This window comes from Carcharhinus amblyrhynchos, chromosome 9 (genome assembly GCF_965287045.1).
Source record: "Carcharhinus amblyrhynchos chromosome 9, sCarAmb.v2.hapA, whole genome shotgun sequence".
In the NCBI taxonomy this organism is placed as follows: domain Eukaryota; kingdom Metazoa; phylum Chordata; class Chondrichthyes; order Carcharhiniformes; family Carcharhinidae; genus Carcharhinus; species Carcharhinus amblyrhynchos.
In genome coordinates this window covers 1,149,541-1,172,140 of record NC_137332.1, presented here as the reverse complement: position 1 = coordinate 1,172,140, position 22,600 = coordinate 1,149,541, and the positions used below count along the sequence as shown (strand labels likewise).

The following is a 22,600-nucleotide window of genomic DNA, read 5'->3' as shown; positions in this document are numbered from 1 at the left end:
AAGGGGGGGTAGTTATAGGACGGATGTCAGGGGTAGGTTCTTTACCCAGAGGGTGGTGAGGGATTGGAATGCCCTGCCTGCTGCAGTTGTAAATGCGCCTAGTTTGGGGGCGTTTAAGAGATTGGTGGATAGGTTTATGGACGAAAAGGGATTGGTTTAGATTAGAGGGTCATTGTTTTTTAACTGGTCGGCGCAACATCGTGGGCCGAAGGGCCTGTTCTGCGCTGTAATGTTCTATGTTCTATGTTCTATGTTCTATGCTGATAAAGTTGGGCGGGCAGTTCATTAATTCAATTTAAATTCATGCAAATGTATTTAAATCACTGTTGCACCCGTTTTGGGTGTGAATCGGATCCCCGTCATTCCCGGGTTTCGGTAAAGTGGCAATCTGCGCGGACGCGAGCACGGATCGCGTTAACGGCCTCACACCTGACTGTATCACGTTTTCGCGTCCGAAACGCGGTGCGATGGTAAAATCGGGCCCTCTGTCTACACTTCCCGCTGCCTCGGGGAAAAGCAGCCGGCATAATCAAGGACCCTGTGCACCCCGGACATTCTCTCTTCCACCTTCTTCTGTCAGGAAAAAGATACAAAAGTCTGAGGTCACGTACCGACCGACTCAAGAACAGCTTCTTCTCTGCTGCTGTCGGACTTTTGAATGGACTTATCTTGCATTAAGTTGGTCTTTCTCTACACCCTCGCTGTAACTGTAACACTACATTCTGCACCCTCTCTTTCTCCTCTATTAAGCTATGAACGGTATGCTTTGTCTGTACAGCGCTCAAGAAACAATACTTTTCACTCTGTTAGTACGTGACAATAATAAATCAAATCAGATCAAATATTATTTGTTGTCAAAGCTTTGGGATGAGTTGTTGAGGTTGTGGTTGGTTATATATAAATGGAGCTTGATTTGTCTTTTTACTGGCTCTTTTCCTTTGCTTCCAGATGGACAGTTCCCTCGGGATTTCTCAATCTTAGTTACATTAAAACCCAAGAGAAATACACAGGCTTTCCTGCTTTCCATATACAATGAACAAGGAGTGCAGCAGATCGGGATGGAGGTTGGTAGATCTCCGGTTTTCTTGTATGAAGATCAGAATGGTCGCCCAGCTCCTGAGGACTATCCCATCTTCACCACAGCAAACCTGGCTGACAATAAGTGAGTGAGTCAGCAACAAGCTTCACAACTAACTCAATCTGTAATGTTTAATCACTGCCTGGGAGAAGGTGCGGAGCAGATTTTCCAGAATGTTCCCAGGGATGAGGAACTTCAGTTAATGTGGAGAGTCTGGAGAAACTGGGATTGTTTTCCCTAGAGCAGAGAAGGTTAAAATTCCTGGATTACTAATCCAGTAATATAACCACTACACTAGAGTCATAGAGTCAGAGAGGTTTACAGCATGGAAACAGGCCCTTCGGCCCAACTTGTCCAACCTGCCCTTTTTAAAAACCCCTAAGCCAGTCCCAATTGCCCACATTTGGCCCATATCCCTCGATACCCATCATACCCATGTAACTGTTTAAATGCTTTTCAAAAGATAAAATTGTCCCCGCCTCTACTACTACCTCTGGCAGCTTGTTCCAGACACTCACCACCCTCTGTGTGAAAAAATTGTCCCTCTGGACACTTTTGTATCTCTCCCCTCTCACCTTAAACCTGTGCCCTCTAGTTTTAGACTCCCCTACCTTTGGGGGAAAAGATATTGACTATCAAGCTGATCTGTGCCCCTCATTATTTTATAAGATCACCCCTCAGCCTCCTACACTCAGAGAAAAAAGCCCCAGTCTATCCAGCCTTTCCTTATAACTCAAACCATCAAGTCCCGGTAGCATCCTAGTAAATCTTTTCTGCACTCTTTCTAGTTTAATAATATCCTTTCTATAATAGGGTGACCAGAACTGTGCACAGTATTCCAAGTGTGGCCTTACCAATGTCTTGTACAACTTCAACAAGACATCTCAACTCCTGTATTCAGTGTTCTGACCGATGAAACCAAGCATGCCGAATGCCTTCTTCACCACTCTGTCCACCTGTGACTCCACTTTCAAGGATTTATGAATATGTACCCCTAGATCTCTTTGTTCTGTAACTCTCCACAATGCCTCTAACCCCTGAATTATTAATCCAGTAATATAACCACTACACTATTGTACCTATGGATTACTAATCCAGTAATCAATGACTTGGAAGAGGGGGCTGAAGGGTGGGTTAGTAAATTTGCTGATGACACCAAGATTGGTGGAGTAGCGGATGAGGTGGCGGGCTGTTGTAGGCTGCAAAGAGTCATTGATAGGATGCAGAGCTGGGCAGAAAAGTAGCAGATGGAGTTTAACCCTGATAAGTGTGAGGTGATTCATTTTGGTAGGACAAACTTGAATGCAGATTACAGGGTCAACAGGGTTCTGAGGAATGTGGAGCAATAGAGAGATCTTGGGGTTCATATCCACAGATCTCTGAAGGTTGCCACTCAAGTGGATAGAGCTGTGAAGAAGGCTTATAGTGTGTTAGTGTTTATTAACAGGAGGTTTGAGTTTAAGAGCCGTGGGGTTATGCTGCAACGTTACTGGACATTGGTGAGACCACATTTGGAATATTGTGTTCAGTTCTGGTCACCTCACTATAAGAAGGATGTGGAAGCATAGGAGAGAGTGCAGAGGAGATTTACCAGGATGCTGCCTGGTTTGGAGGGTAGATCTAATGAGGAAAGGTTGAGGGAGCTGGGGCTTTTCTCCTTAGAGTGGAGGAAGATGAGAGGCGACTTAATAGAGGTTTATAAGATGATGAGAGGGATAGATAGAGTGGACTTGCAGAGACTATTTCCTTGGGTGGATGTAGCTGTTACTAGGGGGGCATAACTATAAGGTTCATGGTGGGAGATATAGGAGGGATGTCCGAGGTAGATTCTTTACTCAGAGAGTGTTTGGGGTGTGGAATGCACTGCCTGCTGTGATAGTGGAGTCGGACACTTTAGGAACTTTCAAGCGGTTATTGGATAGGCACATGGAGCACTCCAGAATGATAGGGAGTGGGATAGCTTGATCTTGGGATTGGACATAGCTCAGCACAACATTGTGGGCCGAAGGGCCTGTACTGTGCTGTACTGTTCTATGTTCTAATATAACCACTACGCTTTCCCCCGGATTACTAATCTGGAAATATAACCAATAACTACCAGAGGTCTAACCCCCTGGATTATTCAGTAATATAACTGATAATAAATTGAAAGTAAGGATGTTATGCCTTAGTTACTTCGGGCATTGGTGAGTCCACATCTTGAATCACTGTGTATGGTTTAGTTTTGCTTATTCAAGGAAGAATGTAATTGCACTGGATGAGCTTGGCTGGATTGATACCTGGACTGAGTGGGTTGTTTGATAGGGGAAGGTGGGACAGGCTGGGCTTGTTACCTTTGGAGTTCAGGAGAGTGAGGAGGTGACAGGATTGAAGTGTATAAGATCCAGAACGGTGTTGATAAGGTGGGCGTGGAGAGGATATTTCCCCTTGTGGGGGAGATCAGGACTAGAGGGCACTGTCTTAAAATGAGAGGTCACCCTGTTCGAGGCAGAGACGAGGAGATTTTTTTTCTCTGAGGGTTGTGTGAAGTTGGAACTCATTGCCTCAGAAGATGGTGAATGTGGGCAGGGGGGTGGGTGCGGGGGGGTACTGAATATTTTTCAGGAAGAATTGTGAAGCAAGCTGATCAAGGTTTATTGGGGTCAGATGGGAATGTGACCTCAACATGGACAGATCAGCCATGACCTTATTGAATGGTGGAGCAGGCTCGAGGGGGCCGGGTACTCTTGCTCCTTTACGTGCGTTGGTGTGATCTCCTTTCATTTGAAATGATCTGAATTATTCTGAAACTTGAACTGTGTCTCACTCTCTGTCTCCCTCCACAGAGCTGCTGAGCTTTTCCTGAGTTTTTATTTCAGATTTGCAACGTTTTACTTTTCCACCAGATTTGTAATGTCTCTGTCAGAACATAAGAACTAGGAGCAGGAGTCGGCCATCTGGCCCCTCGATCCTGCCCCGCCATTCAATAAGATCATGGCTGATCTTTTTGTGGACTCAGCTCCACTTACCCGCCCGCTCACCATAACCCTTAATTCCTTTACTGTTCAAAAATGTATCTATCCTTGCCTTAAAAACATTCAATGGGGGAGCCTCAACTGCTTCACTGGGCAGGGAATTCCACAGATTCACAACCCTTTGTGTGAAGAAGTTCCTCCTCAACTCAGTCCTAAATCTGCTTCCCCTTATTTTGAGGCCATGCCCCCTAGTTCTAGTTTCACCCGCCAGTGGAAACAACTTCCCTGCTTCTATCTTATCTATTCCCTTCATAATCTTAGATGTTTCTATAAGATCTCCCCCTCATTCTTCTGAATTCCAATGAGTATAGCCCCAGTCTACTCAGTCTCTCCTCATAAGCCAACCCTCTCAACTCCGGTATCAACCTAGTGAATCTCCTCTGCACCCCCTCCAGTGCCAGTATATCCTTTCTCAAGTAAGGAGACCAAAACTGTACACAGTAACTCCAGGTGTGGCCTCACCAGCATCTTATACAGCTGTAACATAACCTCACTGTTTTTAAACTCTATCCCTCTAGCAATGAAGGATAAAATTCCATTTGCTTCTTAATTACCTGCTGCACCTACAAACCAACTCCTTGAGGTTCCTGCACAAGGACACCCAGATCCCTCTGCACAGCAGCATGCTGCAATTTTTTACCATTTAAATAATAGTCCATTTTGCTGTTATTCCGACCAAAATGGATGACCTCACATTTACCAACATTGTACTCCATCTGCCAGACCCTCGCCCACTTACTTAGACTATCTATATCCCTTTGCAGACTTTCAGTGTCCTCTGCACACTTTACTCTTCCACTCATCTTAGTGTCATCTGTGAATTTTGACACATTACACTTGGTTCCCAACTCCAAATCATCGATGTAAATCGTAAACAGAGTTACTAGGATTGATAGCTGATGGAGCAGACATTTGGCCCTGATCAAAACCTCAACATGGTGAAAACAGCAATTAGATCTCAGAGATCATTGTAAAATGTTCCAACCACTCAGCGTAACTGAAATCCCTCAGTAACATCCTCATAGCAAAAGCCCTCACTTCCTCAAAACTGAAACCGCTCACATCAAAGAACAAAGAACAAAGAGAACAGTGAACCAAGAAAAGTACAGCACAGGATCAGGCCCTTCGGCCCTCCAAGCCTGTGCCAATCATGATGTCCTAACTAAACTAAAGGAAATCCTTTGGAGCTTACCCAGTCCGTATCCCTCTATTCCCTCCCTATTCCTGTACCCATCCAGATGCCTCTTAAATGTTGTTTATGTGCCTGCTTCCGCCACCTCCTCTGGCAGCGCCTTCCATGATGTGGATGTGCCGGCGTTGGACTGGGGTAAACACAGTAAAACGTCTGACATCACCAGGTTTAAGTCCAACCGATTTATTTGATAGTAAACTCACAAGCTTTCGGGAACCTTGAAAGCTTGTGAGTTTACTATCAAATAAATCGATTGGACTTAAACCTGGTGTTGTCAGACTTCTTAGCTCGTTCCAGGCATGCACCACCCTCTGTGAAAAACCTCCCCCCACACATCTCTCTTAAACTTTCCCCCTCTCACCTTGAACCTGTGCCCGTTGTAATTGACACTTTCACCCTACAAAATGTCTCTGACTATCCACCCTGTCTGTGCCTCTCATCATTCCGTAGACCTCTATCAGGTCTCCCCTCAGCCTCTGTCTTTCCAGTGAAAACAATCCAAGTTTATACAATCTCTCCTCATAGCCAACACCCTTGAGACCAGGGAACATCCTGGTGAGCCTTCTCTGCACTCTCTCCAAAGCTTCCACATCCTTCTGGCAGTGTGGTGACCAGAACTGCACACAATACTCCAAATGCAACCGAACCAAGGTTTTATATAGCTACGGCATGAATTCCCAACTCTTGTACTCAGTGCCCCAACTGATGAAGCAAGGATGCCGTAAGCCTTCTTAATCACCTTGGCCACTTGTGTTGCCACTTTGAGGGAACTGTGGACCCACACACCAGATCCCTCTGTATAGAACATAGAACATAGAACATAGAAAAACTACAGCACAAACAGGCCCTTCAGCCCACAAGTTGTGCCAAACATGTCCCTACCTACTAGGCTTACCTACAACCCTCTATCTTACTAAGTTCCGTGTACTTATCCAAACGTGTCTTAAAAGACCCTATCGAACCCACCTCCACCACCACTGCCAGCAGCCGATTCCACTCACTCACCACCCTCTGAGTGAAAAACTTACCCCTGACATCTCCTCTGTACCTACTCCCCAGCACCTAAAACCTGTGTCCTCTCGTAGCGACCATTTCAGCCCTGGGAAAAAGCCTCTGAGAATCCACTCGATCAATACCTCTCAACATCTTATACACCTCTATCAGGTCCCCTCTCATCCTTCGTCTCTCCAAGGAGAAAAGACCAAGCTCTCTCAACCTATCCTCATAAGACATGCCACCCAATCCAGGCAACATCCTTGTAAATCTCCTCTGCACCCTCTCAATAGCCTCCACATACTTCCTGTAGTGAGGTGACCAGAACTGCGCACAGTACGCCAAGTGGGGTCTGACAAGGGTCTTATAAAGCTGCAGCATTATCTCCCGACTCCTAAACTCAATCCCTCGATTGATGAATGCCAGTACACCATACGCCTTCTTAACCACATCCTCTACCTGCGAAGCTGATTTGAGAGTCTTATGGACCCGGACCCCAAGATCCTTCTGATCTTCCACATTGCCAGGAGTCTTACCATTAATATTATATTCCTTCATCCCATTTGACCTGCCAAAATGGACCACTACACACTTATCCGAGTTGAAGTCCATCTGCCACTTCTCCGCCCAGTCTTTCATCCTATCTATGTCACGCTGCAACTTCTGACATCCCTCCAGACTATCCACAACACCACCAGCCTTCATATCGTTGGCAAACTTACTAACCCATCCCTCCACTTCCTCATCCAGGTCATTTATGAAAATGACAAACAGCAAAGATCCTAGAACAGATCCCTGGGGCACTCCACTGGTGACCGACCTCCATGCAGAAGAAGTCCCATCCACAACTACTCTTTGCCTTCTGCAGGCAAGCCAGCTCTGGATCCACAAGGCCAAAGCCCTTTGGATCCCATGCCCTCTCACCTTCTCAAGAAGTCTTGCATGGGGGACCTTATCAAACGCCTTGCTGAACTCTGTATAAACCACATCCACCGCTCTTCCTTTGTCAATGTGTTTAGTCACATCTTCTAAAAACTCAACCAGCCTCATAAGGCATGATTTGCCTTTGACAAAGCCGTGCTGACTATTCTTGATCATACTATACCTCTCCAAATGTTCATAAATCCTGTCTCTCAGGATTTTCTCCATTAACTTACTAACCACTGAGGTTAGACTCACTGGTCTATAATTTCCTGGGCTATCTCTACTCCCTTTCTTGAAAATAGGAACCACAACTGCAATCCTCCAATCCTCCGGAACCTCTCCCATCTCCATCGATGACGCAAAGATCATCGCCAGGGGATCTGCAATCTCTTCCCTCACTTCCCACAGAAACCTGGGGTACATCCCATCTGGTCCCGGCGACTTATCTAACTTGATGCTTTTCAAAAGCTCCAACACATCCTCTTTCTTAATTTCAACATGCTCAATCTTTTCAGTGTACTGCAAGTCTGCACTACATTAACACTGCAATGAAATTACTCTGAAATTCCCCACAGTCCAGGCGCCTGTTCGGGTCAATGCACCTAACCATCACGTCTTTCAAACTGTGGAAGAAGGATGTGGAAGCTATTGAGAGGGTACAGAGGAGATTTACAAGGATGTTGCCTGGATTGGGAGGCATGCCTTATGAGGATAGGTTGAGGGAGCTGGGTCTCTTCTCCCTGGAGAGACGAAGGATGAGAGGTGACCTGATAGAGGTTTATAAAATGTTGAGAGGTATAGATAGGGTGGATTCTCGGAGGCTATTTCCCAGGGCTGAAATGGTCGCTACGAGAGGACGCAGGTTTAAGGTGCTGGGGAGCAGGTACAAAGGAGATGTTAGGGGTAAGTTTTTCACTCAGAGGGTGGTGAGTGAGTGGAATCGGCTGCCGTCGGTCGTGGTAGAGGCGAACTCGCTGGGGTCTTTTAAAAGACTTCTGGATGAGTACATGGGATTTAATGGGATTGGGAGTTACAGATAGGCCTGGTAGGTATGGATGTGATCGTTGCAACTTATTTGTGCTGTAGTGTTCTATGTCCTAAATACACAACCCAAATACACAGCTCAGATACACAACAAAGTCAAAAAATATGTCAAGTCCTCCTAAAGGGTCCACGGGTAATACATCGACTCATAGAGGTTTACAGCATGGAAACAGGCCCTTCGGCCCGATTTGTCCATGCCGCCTTTTTTTTTAAACCCCATAGCTAATCCCAACTGCCCACATTTGGCCCATATCCCTCTATACCCATCGTACCCAAATAACTGTCTAAATGTTTTTTAAAAGACAAAATTGTACCCATCTCTACTACTGCCTCTGGCAGCTTGTTCCAGACACTCACCACCCTCTGTGTGAAAAAATTGCCCCTCTTGACCCTTTTGTATCTCTCCCCTCTCACCTTAAACCTCTGCCCTCTAGTGTTAGACTCCCCTACCTTTGGGAAAAGATATTGACTATCTACCTTGTCTATGCCCCTCATTGTTTTATAGTCATAGTGGCACAGTCGCTGCTAATCACTATGCTCCCCATTTCTGCATGGGGTTTCTTCTGTGTGCCCCAGTTTCATAGAACATAGAACACTACAGCACAAACAGGCCCTTCGGCCCACAAGTTGTGCCGATCACATCCATACCTACCAGGCCTATCTATAACCCTCAATCCCATTAAATCCCATATACTCATCCAGAAGTCTCTTAAAAGACCCCAGCGAGTTCGCCTCCACCACCACTGATGGCAGCCGATTCCACTCACTCACCACCCTCTGAGTGAAAAACTTACCCCTGACATCTCCTCTGTACCTGCTCCCCAGCACCTTAAACCTGTGTCCTCTCGTAGCGACCATTTCAGCCCTGGGAAATAGCCTCTGAGAATCCACCCTATCTATTCCTCTCAACATTTTATAAACCTCTATCAGGTCGCCTCTCAACCTTCGTCTCTCCAGGGAGAAGAGACCTAGCTCCCTCAACCTACCTTCATAAGGCACACACATTTGAGCTGTGTGTTTGAGCTGCGTACCTGAGCTGTGTGTTTGGGCTGTGTGTAGGGGCTGTGTGTAGGGGCTGTATATTTGGGCTGTGTACGTGAGCTATTTATTTGAGCTATGTGTTTGAGCTGTGTATTTGGGCTGTGTGTTTGGGCTGTGTGTATGGGCTGTGTGTATGGGCTGTGTGTTTGGGCTGTGTGTTTGGGCTGTATATTTGGGCTGTGTGTTTGTGCTGTGTGTTTGGGCTGTGTGTTTGGGCTGTGTATGGGCTGTGTGTATGGGCTGTGTGTATGGGCTGTGTGTATGGGCTGTGTGTATGGGCTGTGTGTATGGGCTGTGTGTTTGGGCTGTGTGTTTGGGCTGTGTGTTTGGGCTGTGTATGTGAGCTGTGTATGTGAGCTGTATATTTGAGCTGTGTGTATGGGCTGTGTACCTGAGCTATGTATTTGAACTGTGTATTTGAGCTGTGTATTTGGGCTGTGTGTATGGGCTGTATATTTGGGCTGTGCACGTGAACTGTATATTTGAGCTGTATATTTGGGCTGTGTATTTGAGCTGCACAGCGATTGGTCAGGTTTGTACTGTGTTAATCCAGTGATTTGTTGATGAAGTGATGACCGAGTTTTCGGGTGTTCTGTTTTGCAGGTGGCATCGTGTAGCGATTAGTGTTCAGAAGAAGAACGTGACAATGATTGTCGATTGTAAAAAGAAAATATCCAAAGTGCTTCCCCGGAGTAACAATCCCGTGGTGGATACCAGCGGTATCGTGGTGTTTGGAACCAGAATCCTGGATGAGGAAGTTTATGAGGTCAGTGATTTGGAAAATCATTGGCCTGTAAAATGTTATGTAATCACACCAACTCATGTCTGTAATAGCATTAACCAATTAAAATAGCCCAAGTCACTTCGCAGAATACAATATCTGACGCCAAGCCAAATCAGGAGATATTTGGACATTGAGCGAGAGACTTGATTACAGGCCCAGTAACTGAATATTCAGTTGCCAATACCTGCGTGATTAAAATCAGGAATCCTTAAGAGGCTCCAAGTGGAGGCTGCTTTATATTTGAACCGTTGACTGGTGTTACTAACAAGACAGAAGATGATAAGATGCCACAGTGTGTGTTTAGAACCAACTCAGCTCAGGTTTATTTAGGATCTGTGGCCAGATTGAAATCCAGTTTGGAAGAGAGACTAAAAACCTGTGAGTGCGTCTGGGGGCATCACAGCTCATCATGTGAGAAACCACATGGAACAGAGGGATTAGGGAGTTTGGGGAATTGTTGAGCTGGGGGAGGTTACAGAGATGCGAGATACTGAGTTTAGATATCAATCTTCTGATTTCAGATTGGTTTTGTACACAGGAAGCATGCTCCACACATATTACTGTCTCTCAGAAAGGAGCTAAAATAAATCTCACACTCAAACCCTCTCAGTTCTTTTGCCAACTTTCTTTATCCATTCAGTCGGGATTTGAACATTGTGCCGAGGCAGGCGTTCATTGCCCATCCCTAATTGCCCTGGTAACAGCAGTGGTGATCTGCAGCTTTCTGTAACCATTCTGGAATTGGCCTGATGCGGCTAGACAGGCTGTGGTTCTGACTCAATTTTCACCATGTTTTCTGCCACAACTCTAAAGAATCGGCCCTTACAATTATTGGAATTGGTGCAATGTGCAGGAATTCAGGGAAAAGGCAGGGGAAGGGCTTGCCTGGGGAGCTGGGGCAGAAACAATGGGCTGAATGGCCATCTTGTGGACCGTAACAATTCTGTGATTCAAATTAGAATGAACATCCCAACAAGTAATCTGCTGAAAGCTCTGCAGGGAAAGCTCTTCCTGTCAGTGGTGTGAGAGAGTGGAAGCTGATTCTGAGATTGACATCTCTGATTATTGTTGCAAAAGTTGGTGTTTGTAAAATTCTAAACAAGTTGTCAAATACAAAGTGGTGGAAGTGTTATGTGGTCTCTTTATAAAACTTGTGTTTTTTCAGTGCTGAGAAAGTTAAAAGTGCTGGTGGACATGCAGTATACAGAGTGAAACATTTTATATCAAAGGCCAAACAGCAGGGTTGCCTTGGTAACAGCCTTCAGCTGGTTGAATGTTTGAATTTTGCCCAATCAGATCAGTTTAAATTAGGCACTTAGATACCAACCACCTATTAGATTTGAAATTGATGTTTTGGTAACTTGAGAACCAATCGTATTGTGGGAAATATTGATATGTCATCAGGGGTATAAGAGACAGGGAGAGTGACACAAACCGGGAGAGACCCTGTCCCCTGTCCCCTGTCTCAGAGACAGAGAGAGAGAGACGCGGCTCTCATAGCTTCATTTATCTCTTAAATTAAAACCTCATCTCAATAGTGAGGACAGCAAAAGAAGAAGGAAGATTCTGGAAGGCGACAAATTAGAGGCTGAGTAAAAATGTTAATAAATGGAAGTTGTATTTACCTAAACAGCATTCCATTAGAATAGGGATTTGTTTGGTGAGTTACCCTGCTCACTGTTAGTTACCCTGCTCACTGTTAGTTACCCTGCTCACTGTTAGTTATCCAGATCACCGTTAGTTATCCAGCTCACCGTTAGTTACCCTGCTCACTGTTAGTTACTCTGGTCACTGTTAGTTATCCAGATCACTGTTAGTTACCCTGCTCACTGTTAGTTATCCAGATCACCGTTAGTTATCCAGCTCACCGTTAGTTACCCTGCTCACTGTTAGTTACTCTGGTCACTGTTAGTTATCCAGATCACTGTTAGTTACCCTGCTCACTGTTAGTTACTCTGCTCACTGTTAGTTACCCTGCTCACCGTTAGTTATCCAGATCAGTGTTAGTTACCCTGCTCACTGTTAGTTACCCTGCTCACCGTTAGTTATCCAGATCACTGTTAGTTACCCTGCTCACCGTTAGTTATCCAGATCACTGTTAGTTACCCTGCTCACCGTTAGTTATCCAGATCACTGTTAGTTACCCTGCTCACCGTTAGTTATCCAGATCACTGTTAGTTACCCTGCTCACCATTAGTTATCCAGATCACTGTTAGTTACCCTGCTCACTGGTAGTTACCCAGATCACTGTTAGTTACTCTGCTCACTTTTAGTTATCCAGATCACTGTTAGTTACCCTGCTCACCGTTAGTTATCCAGATCACTGTTAGTTATCCTGCTCACTGTTAGTTACTCTGCTCACTTTTAGTTATCCAGATCACTGTTAGTTACCCTGCTCACTGTTAGTTACCCTGCTCACCGTTAGTTACCCTGCTCACTGTTAGTTATCCAGATCACTGTTAGTTACCCTGTTCACTGTTAGTTATCCAGATCACTGTTAGTTACCCTGCTCACTGTTAGTTATCCAGATCACTGTTAGTTACCCTGCTCACTGGTAGTTACCCAGATCACTGTTAGTTACTCTGCTCACTTTTAGTTATCCAGATCACCGTTAGTTACCCTGCTCACCGTTAGTTATCCAGCTCACCGTTAGTTATCCAGATCACCGTTAGTTACCCTGCTCACTGTTAGTTATCCAGCTCACCGTTAGTTATCCAGATCACCGTTAGTTACCCTGCTCACTGTTAGTTACCCTGCTCACTGGTAGTTACCCAGATCACTGTTAGTTACTCTGCTCACTGTTAGTTATCCAGATCACTGTTAGTTACCCAGCTCACCGTTAGTTACCCTGCTCACTGTTAGTTACCCTGCTCACTGGTAGTTATCCAGCTCACTGTTAGTTACTCTGCTCACTGTTAGTTACCCTGCTCACCATTAGTTACCCTGCTCACCGTTAGTTACCCTGCTCACCGTTAGTTATCCAGATCAGTGTTAGTTACCCTGCTCACTGTTAGTTACCCTGCTCACTGTTAGTTATCCAGATCACTGTTAGTTACCCTGCTCACTGTTAGTTATCCAGATCACTGTTAGTTACCCTGCTCACCGTTAGTTATCCAGATCACTGTTAGTTACCCTGCTCACCGTTAGTTATCCAGATCACTGTTACTTATCCAGATCAGTGTTAGTTACCCTGCTCACTGTTAGTTACCCTGCTCACTGTTAGTTATCCAGATCACTGTTATTTACCCTGCTCACTGTTAGTTATCCAGATCACTGTTAGTTACCCTGCTCACTGTTAGTTATCCAGATCACTGTTAGTTACCCTGCTCACCGTTAGTTATCCAGATCACTGTTAGTTACCCTGCTCACCATTAGTTATCCAGATCACTGTTAGTTATCCAGATCACTGTTAGTTACCCTGCTCACTGCTACTTACCCTGCTCACCGTTAGTTATCCAGCTCACTGTTAGTTATCCAGATCACTGTTAGTTACCCAGCTCACTGTTAGTTACCCTGTTCACTGTTTAGTTATCCAGATCACTGTTAGTTATGCTGCTCACCGTTAGTTATCCAGATCACTGTTAGTTACCCTGTTCACTGTTAGTTACCCTGCTCACTGGTAGTTACCCAGATCACTGTTAGTTACTCTGCTCACTTTTAGTTATCCAGCTCACCGTTAGTTATCCAGATCACCGTTAGTTACCCTGCTCACTGTTAGTTATCCAGATCACTGTTAGTTACCCAGCTCACCGTTAGTTATCCAGATCACTGTTAGTTACTCTGCTCACTTTTAGTTATCCAGCTCACCGTTAGTTATCCAGATCACCGTTAGTTACCCTGCTCACTGTTAGTTATCCAGATCACCGTTAGTTATCCAGATCACCGTTAGTTACCCTGCTCACTGTTAGTTATCCAGATCACTGTTAGTTACCCAGCTCACTGTTAGTTACCCTGTTCGCTGTTTAGTTATCCAGATCACTGTTAGTTACCCTGCTCACCATTAGTTACCCTGCTCACCGTTAGTTATCCTGATCACCGTTAGTTATCCAGATCACTGTTAGTTACCCTGCTCACTGTTAGTTACCATGCTCACCGTTAGTTATCCAGATCACTGTTAGTTACCCTGCTCACCGTTAGTTACCCTGCTCACCGTTAGTTATCCTGCTCACTGTTAGTTATCCTGATCACTGTTAGTTATTCTGCTCACTGTTAGTTATCCAGATCACTGTTAGTTACCCTGCTCACTGTTAGTTACTCTGCTCACTGTTAGTTATCCAGATCACTGTTAGTTACTCTGCTCACTGTTAGTTATCCAGATCACTGTTAGTTATCCAGATCACATTTGGTTACCCTGCTCACCGTTAGTTACCCTGCTCACTGTTAGTTATCCTGATCACTGTTAGTTATTCTGCTCACTGTTAGTTATCCAGATCACTGTTAGTTACCCTGCTCACTGTTAGTTACTCTGCTCACTGTTAGTTATCCAGATCACTGTTAGTTACTCTGCTCACTGTTAGTTATCCAGATCACTGTTAGTTACTCTGCTCACTGTTAGTTACTCTGCTCACTGTTAGTTATCCAGATCACTGTTAGTTACTCTGCTCACTGTTAGTTACCCTGCTCACTATTAGTTACTCTGCTCACTGTTAGTTACTCTGCTCACTGTTAGTTACCCTGCTCACTGTTAGTTACTCTGCTCACTGTTAGTTACCCTGCTCACTGTTAGTTACTCTGCTCACTGTTAGTTACCCTGCTCACCGTTAGTTATCCAGATCACTGTTAGTTACCCTGCTCACTGTTAGTTACCCTGCTCACCGTTAGTTATCCAGATCACTGTTAGTTACCCTGCTCACTGTTAGTTACCCTGCTCACTGTTAGTTACCCTGCTCACCGTTAGTTATCCAGATCACTGTTAGTTACCCTGCTCACTGTTAGTTACCCTGCTCACTGTTAGTTACCCTGCTCACCGTTAGTTATCCAGATCACTGTTAGTTACCCTGCTCACTGTTAGTTACCCTGCTCACTGTTAGTTATCCTGATCACTGTTAGTTATTCTGCTCACTGTTAGTTATCCAGATCACTGTTAGTTACAATGCTCACTGTTAGTTACCCTGCTCACTGTTAGTTATTCTGCTCACTGTTAGTTATCCAGATCACTGTTAGTTACCCTGCTCACTGTTAGTTACTCTGCTCACTGTTAGTTATTCTGCTCACTGTTAGTTATTCTGCTCACTGTTAGTTATCCAGATCACTGTTAGTTATCCAGATCACTGTTAGTTACCCTGCTCACTGTTAGTTACTCTGCTCACTGTTAGTTACTCTGCTCACTGTTAGTTATCCAGATCACTGTTAGTTACTCTGCTCACTGTTAGTTACTCTGCTCACTGTTAGTTACCCTGCTCACCGTTAGTTATCCAGATCACTGTTAGTTACTCTGCTCACTGTTAGTTACCCTGCTCACTGTTAGTTACCCTGCTCACCGTTAGTTATCCAGATCACTGTTAGTTACTCTGCTCACTGTTAGTTACCCTGCTCACTGTTAGTTACCCTGCTCACTGTTAGTTACTCTGCTCACTGTTAGTTACCCTGCTCACTGTTAGTTAACCAGATCACTGTTAGTTACCCTGCTCACCGTTAGTTACCCTGCTCACTGTTAGTTAACCAGATCACTGTTAGTTACCCTGCTCACTGTTAGTTATCCAGATCACTGTTAGTTATTCTGCTCACTGTTAGTTATCCAGATCACTGTTAGTTACCCTGCTCACTGTTAGTTACCCTGCTCACTGTTAGTTACTCTGCTCACTGTTAGTTACCCTGCTCACTATTAGTTACTCTGCTCACTATTAGTTACTCTGCTCACTGTTAGTTACCCTGCTCACCGTTAGTTATCCAGATCACTGTTAGTTACCCTGCTCACTGTTAGTTACCCTGCTCACTGTTAGTTACTCTGCTCACTGTTAGTTACCCTGCTCACCGTTAGTTATCCAGATCACTGTTAGTTACTCTGCTCACTGTTAGTTACTCTGCTCACTGTTAGTTACCCTGCTCACTGTTAGTTACTCTGCTCACTGTTAGTTACCCTGCTCACTGTTACTTACTCTGCTCACTGTTAGTTACCCTGCTCACTGTTAGTTAACCAGATCACTGTTAGTTACCCTGCTCACCGTTAGTTACCCTGCTCACTGTTAGTTAACCAGATCACTGTTAGTTACCCTGCTCACTGTTAGTTATCCAGATCACTGTTAGTTATTCTGCTCAATGTTAGTTATCCAGATCACTGTTAGTTACCCTGCTCACTGTTAGTTACTCTGCTCACTGTTAGTTACTCTGCTCACTGTTAGTTATCCAGATCACTGTTAGTTACCCTGCTCACTGTTAGTTACCCTGCTCACCGTTAGTTATCCAGATCACTGTTAGTTACCCTGCTCACTGTTAGTTACCCTGCTCACTGTTAGTTACCCTGCTCACCGTTAGTTATCCAGATCACTGTTAGTTACCCTGCTCACTGTTAGTTATCCTGATCACTGTTAGTTATTCTGCTCACTGTTAGTTATCCAGATCACTGTTAGTTACCCTGCTCACTGTTAGTTACCCTGCTCACTGTTAGTTATTCTGCTCACTGTTAGTTATCCAGATCACTGTTAGTTACCCTGCTCACTGTTAGTTACCCTGCTCACCGTTAGTTATCCAGATCACTGTTAGTTACTCTGCTCACTGTTAGTTACCCTGCTCACCGTTAGTTATCCAGATCACTGTTAGTTACTCTGCTCACTGTTAGTTACTCTGCTCACTGTTAGTTACCCTGCTCACCGTTAGTTATCCAGATCACTGTTAGTTACTCTGCTCACTGTTAGTTACCCTGCTCACTGTTAGTTACTCTGCTCACTGTTAGTTACTCTGCTCACTGTTAGTTACCCTGCTCACCGTTAGTTATCCAGATCACTGTTAGTTACTCTGCTCACTGTTAGTTACTCTGCTCACTGTTAGTTACCCTGCTCACTGTTAGTTACCCTGCTCACTGTTAGTTACTCTGCTCACTGTTAGTTACTCTGCTCACTGTTAGTTACCCTGCTCACTGTTAGTTACTCTGCTCACTGTTAGTTACCCTGCTCACTGTTAGTTAACCAGATCACTGTTAGTTACCCTGCTCACCGTTAGTTACCCTGCTCACTGTTAGTTAACCAGATCACTGTTAGTTACCCTGCTCACTGTTAGTTATCCAGATCACTGTTAGTTATTCTGCTCACTGTTAGTTATCCAGATCACTGTTAGTTACCCTGCTCACTGTTAGTTACTCTGCTCACTGTTAGTTACTCTGCTCACTGTTAGTTACTCTGCTCACTGTTAGTTACCCTGCTCACTGTTAGTTACTCTGCTCACTGTTAGTTACTCTGCTCACTGTTAGTTACTCTGCTCACTGTTAGTTACCCTGCTCACCGTTAGTTATCCAGATCACTGTTAGTTACCCTGCTCACTGTTAGTTACCCTGCTCACCGTTAGTTATCCAGATCACTGTTAGTTACCCTGCTCACTGTTAGTTACCCTGCTCACCGTTAGTTATCCAGATCACTGTTAGTTACTCTGCTCACTGTTAGTTACTCTGCTCACTGTTAGTTACCCTGCTCAGCGTTAGTTACCCTGCTCACTATTAGTTACCCTGCTCACTGTTAGTTTTCCAGATCACTGTTAGTTACCCTGTTCACTGTTAGTTATCCAGATCACTGTTAGTTACCCTGCTCACCGTTAGTTATCCAGATCACCGTTAGTTACCCTGCTCACCGTTAGTTATCCAGATCACTGTTAGTTACTCTGCTCACTGTTAGTTACCCTGCTCACTGTTAGTTATCCTGATCACTGTTAGTTATTCTGCTCACTGTTAGTTATCCAGATCACTGTTAGTTACCCTGCTCACCGTTAGTTATCCAGATCACTGTTAGTTACCCTGCTCACCGTTAGTTATCCAGATCACTGTTAGTTACCCTGCTCACCATTAGTTATCCAGATCACTGTTAGTTACCCTGCTCACTGGTAGTTACCCAGATCACTGTTAGTTACTCTGCTCACTTTTAGTTATCCAGATCACTGTTAGTTACCCTGCTCACCGTTAGTTACCCTGCTCACTGTTAGTTATCCAGATCACTGTTAGTTACCCTGTTCACTGTTTAGTTATCCAGATCACTGTTAGTTATGCTGCTCACCGTTAGTTATCCAGATCACTGTTAGTTACCCTGTTCACTGTTAGTTATCCAGATCACTGTTAGTTACCCTGCTCACTGGTAGTTACCCAGATCACTGTTAGTTACTCTGCTCACTTTTAGTTACCCTGCTCACCGTTAGTTACCCTGCTCACCGTTAGTTATCCAGCTCACCGTTAGTTATCCAGATCACCGTTAGTTACCCTGCTCACTGTTAGTTATCCAGCTCACCGTTAGTTATCCAGATCACCGTTAGTTACCCTGCTCACTGTTAGTTACCCTGCTCACTGGTAGTTACCCAGATCACTGTTAGTTACTCTGCTCACTGTTAGTTATCCAGATCACCGTTAGTTACCCTGCTCTCTGTTAGTTACCCTGCTCACCGTTATTTATCCAAATCACTGTTAGTTACCCTGCTCACTGTTAGTTATCCAGATCACTGTTAGTTACCCAGCTCACCGTTAGTTACCCTGCTCACCATTAGTTACCCTGCTCACCGTTAGTTACCCTGCTCACCGTTAGTTATCCAGATCAGTGTTAGTTACCCTGCTCACTGTTAGTTACCCTGCTCACTGTTAGTTATCCAGATCACTGTTAGTTACCCTGCTCACTGTTAGTTATCCAGATCACTGTTAGTTACCCTGCTCACCGTTAGTTATCCAGATCACTGTTAGTTACCCTGCTCACCGTTAGTTATCCAGATCACTGTTAGTTACCCTGCTCACCATTAGTTATCCAGATCACTGTTAGTTACCCTGCTCACTGGTAGTTACCCAGATCACTGTTAGTTACTCTGCTCACTTTTAGTTATCCAGATCACTGTTAGTTACCCTGCTCACCGTTAGTTATCCAGATCACTGTTAGTTATCCTGCTCACTGTTAGTTACTCTGCTCACTTTTAGTTATCCAGATCACTGTTAGTTACCCTGCTCACTGTTAGTTACCCTGCTCACCGTTAGTTACCCTGCTCACTGTTAGTTATCCAGATCACTGTTAGTTACCCTGTTCACTGTTAGTTATCCAGATCACTGTTAGTTACCCTGCTCACTGTTAGTTATCCAGATCACTGTTAGTTACCCTGCTCACTGGTAGTTACCCAGATCACTGTTAGTTACTCTGCTCACTTTTAGTTATCCAGATCACCGTTAGTTACCCTGCTCACCGTTAGTTATCCAGCTCACCGTTAGTTATCCAGATCACCGTTAGTTACCCTGCTCACTGTTAGTTATCCAGCTCACCGTTAGTTATCCAGATCACCGTTAGTTACCCTGCTCACTGTTAGTTACCCTGCTCACTGGTAGTTACCCAGATCACTGTTAGTTACTCTGCTCACTGTTAGTTATCCAGATCACTGTTAGTTACCCAGCTCACCGTTAGTTACCCTGCTCACTGTTAGTTACCCTGCTCACTGGTAGTTATCCAGCTCACTGTTAGTTACTCTGCTCACTGTTAGTTACCCTGCTCACCATTAGTTACCCTGCTCACCGTTAGTTACCCTGCTCACCGTTAGTTATCCAGATCAGTGTTAGTTACCCTGCTCACTGTTAGTTACCCTGCTCACTGTTAGTTATCCAGATCACTGTTAGTTACCCTGCTCACTGTTAGTTATCCAGATCACTGTTAGTTACCCTGCTCACCGTTAGTTATCCAGATCACTGTTAGTTACCCTGCTCACCGTTAGTTATCCAGATCACTGTTACTTATCCAGATCAGTGTTAGTTACCCTGCTCACTGTTAGTTACCCTGCTCACTGTTAGTTATCCAGATCACTGTTATTTACCCTGCTCACTGTTAGTTATCCAGATCACTGTTAGTTACCCTGCTCACTGTTAGTTATCCAGATCACTGTTAGTTACCCTGCTCACCGTTAGTTATCCAGATCACTGTTAGTTACCCTGCTCACCATTAGTTATCCAGATCACTGTTAGTTATCCAGATCACTGTTAGTTACCCTGCTCACTGCTACTTACCCTGCTCACCGTTAGTTATCCAGCTCACTGTTAGTTATCCAGATCACTGTTAGTTACTCTGCTCACTGTTAGTTACTCTGCTCACTGTTAGTTACCCTGCTCACCGTTAGTTATCCAGATCACTGTTAGTTACTCTGCTCACTGTTAGTTACCCTGCTCACTGTTAGTTACTCTGCTCACTGTTAGTTACTCTGCTCACTGTTAGTTACCCTGCTCACCGTTAGTTATCCAGATCACTGTTAGTTACCCTGCTCACTGCTACTTACCCTGCTCACCGTTAGTTATCCAGCTCACCGTTAGTTATCCAGATCACTGTTAGTTACTCTGCTCACTGTTAGTTACTCTGCTCACTGTTAGTTACCCTGCTCACCGTTAGTTATCCAGATCACTGTTAGTTACTCTGCTCACTGTTAGTTACCCTGCTCACTGTTAGTTACTCTGCTCACTGTTAGTTACTCTGCTCACTGTTAGTTACCCTGCTCACCGTTAGTTATCCAGATCACTGTTAGTTACTCTGCTCACTGTTAGTTACTCTGCTCACTGTTAGTTACCCTGCTCACTGTTAGTTACCCTGCTCACTGTTAGTTACTCTGCTCACTGTTAGTTACTCTGCTCACTGTTAGTTACCCTGCTCACTGTTAGTTACTCTGCTCACTGTTAGTTACCCTGCTCACTGTTAGTTAACCAGATCACTGTTAGTTACCCTGCTCACCGTTAGTTACCCTGCTCACTGTTAGTTAACCAGATCACTGTTAGTTACCCTGCTCACTGTTAGTTATCCAGATCACTGTTAGTTATTCTGCTCACTGTTAGTTATCCAGATCACTGTTAGTTACCCTGCTCACTGTTAGTTACTCTGCTCACTGTTAGTTACTCTGCTCACTGTTAGTTACTCTGCTCACTGTTAGTTACCCTGCTCACTGTTAGTTACTCTGCTCACTGTTAGTTACTCTGCTCACTGTTAGTTACCCTGCTCACCGTTAGTTATCCAGATCACTGTTAGTTACCCTGCTCACTGTTAGTTACCCTGCTCACCGTTAGTTATCCAGATCACTGTTAGTTACCCTGCTCACTGTTAGTTACCCTGCTCACCGTTAGTTATCCAGATCACTGTTAGTTACTCTGCTCACTGTTAGTTACTCTGCTCACTGTTAGTTACCCTGCTCAGCGTTAGTTACCCTGCTCACTATTAGTTACCCTGCTCACTGTTAGTTTTCCAGATCACTGTTAGTTACCCTGTTCACTGTTAGTTATCCAGATCACTGTTAGTTACCCTGCTCACCGTTAGTTATCCAGATCACCGTTAGTTACCCTGCTCACCGTTAGTTATCCAGATCACTGTTAGTTACTCTGCTCACTGTTAGTTACCCTGCTCACTGTTAGTTATCCTGATCACTGTTAGTTATTCTGCTCACTGTTAGTTATCCAGATCACTGTTAGTTACCCTGCTCACCGTTAGTTATCCAGATCACTGTTAGTTACCCTGCTCACCGTTAGTTATCCAGATCACTGTTAGTTACCCTGCTCACCATTAGTTATCCAGATCACTGTTAGTTACCCTGCTCACTGGTAGTTACCCAGATCACTGTTAGTTACTCTGCTCACTTTTAGTTATCCAGATCACTGTTAGTTACCCTGCTCACCGTTAGTTACCCTGCTCACTGTTAGTTATCCAGATCACTGTTAGTTACCCTGTTCACTGTTTAGTTATCCAGATCACTGTTAGTTATGCTGCTCACCGTTAGTTATCCAGATCACTGTTAGTTACCCTGTTCACTGTTAGTTATCCAGATCACTGTTAGTTACCCTGCTCACTGGTAGTTACCCAGATCACTGTTAGTTACTCTGCTCACTTTTAGTTACCCTGCTCACCGTTAGTTACCCTGCTCACCGTTAGTTATCCAGCTCACCGTTAGTTATCCAGATCACCGTTAGTTACCCTGCTCACTGTTAGTTATCCAGCTCACCGTTAGTTATCCAGATCACCGTTAGTTACCCTGCTCACTGTTAGTTACCCTGCTCACTGGTAGTTACCCAGATCACTGTTAGTTACTCTGCTCACTGTTAGTTATCCAGATCACCGTTAGTTACCCTGCTCTCTGTTAGTTACCCTGCTCACCGTTATTTATCCAAATCACTGTTAGTTACCCTGCTCACTGTTAGTTATCCAGATCACTGTTAGTTACCCAGCTCACCGTTAGTTACCCTGCTCACCGTTAGTTACCCTGCTCACCGTTAGTTACCCTGCTCACCGTTAGTTATCCAGATCAGTGTTAGTTACCCTGCTCACTGTTAGTTACCCTGCTCACTGTTAGTTATCCAGATCACTGTTAGTTACCCTGCTCACTGTTAGTTATCCAGATCA

At 44.6% G+C, this 22,600-nt stretch overlaps 1 protein-coding gene across 1 annotated transcript in view; it reads left to right on the top strand.

Annotated features, from left to right (window-relative positions):
- Nucleotides 1-22,600, top strand: part of col11a1a (collagen, type XI, alpha 1a) — a 443,284-nt gene that overhangs the window by 36,696 nt on the left and 383,988 nt on the right. Inside the window, exons 3-4 of the mRNA XM_080195067.1 lie at nt 949-1,162; nt 9,890-10,052. Coding sequence (XP_080051193.1) covers nt 949-1,162; nt 9,890-10,052 — 377 coding nt within the window. The remainder of the gene's footprint in view (nt 1-948; nt 1,163-9,889; nt 10,053-22,600) is intronic.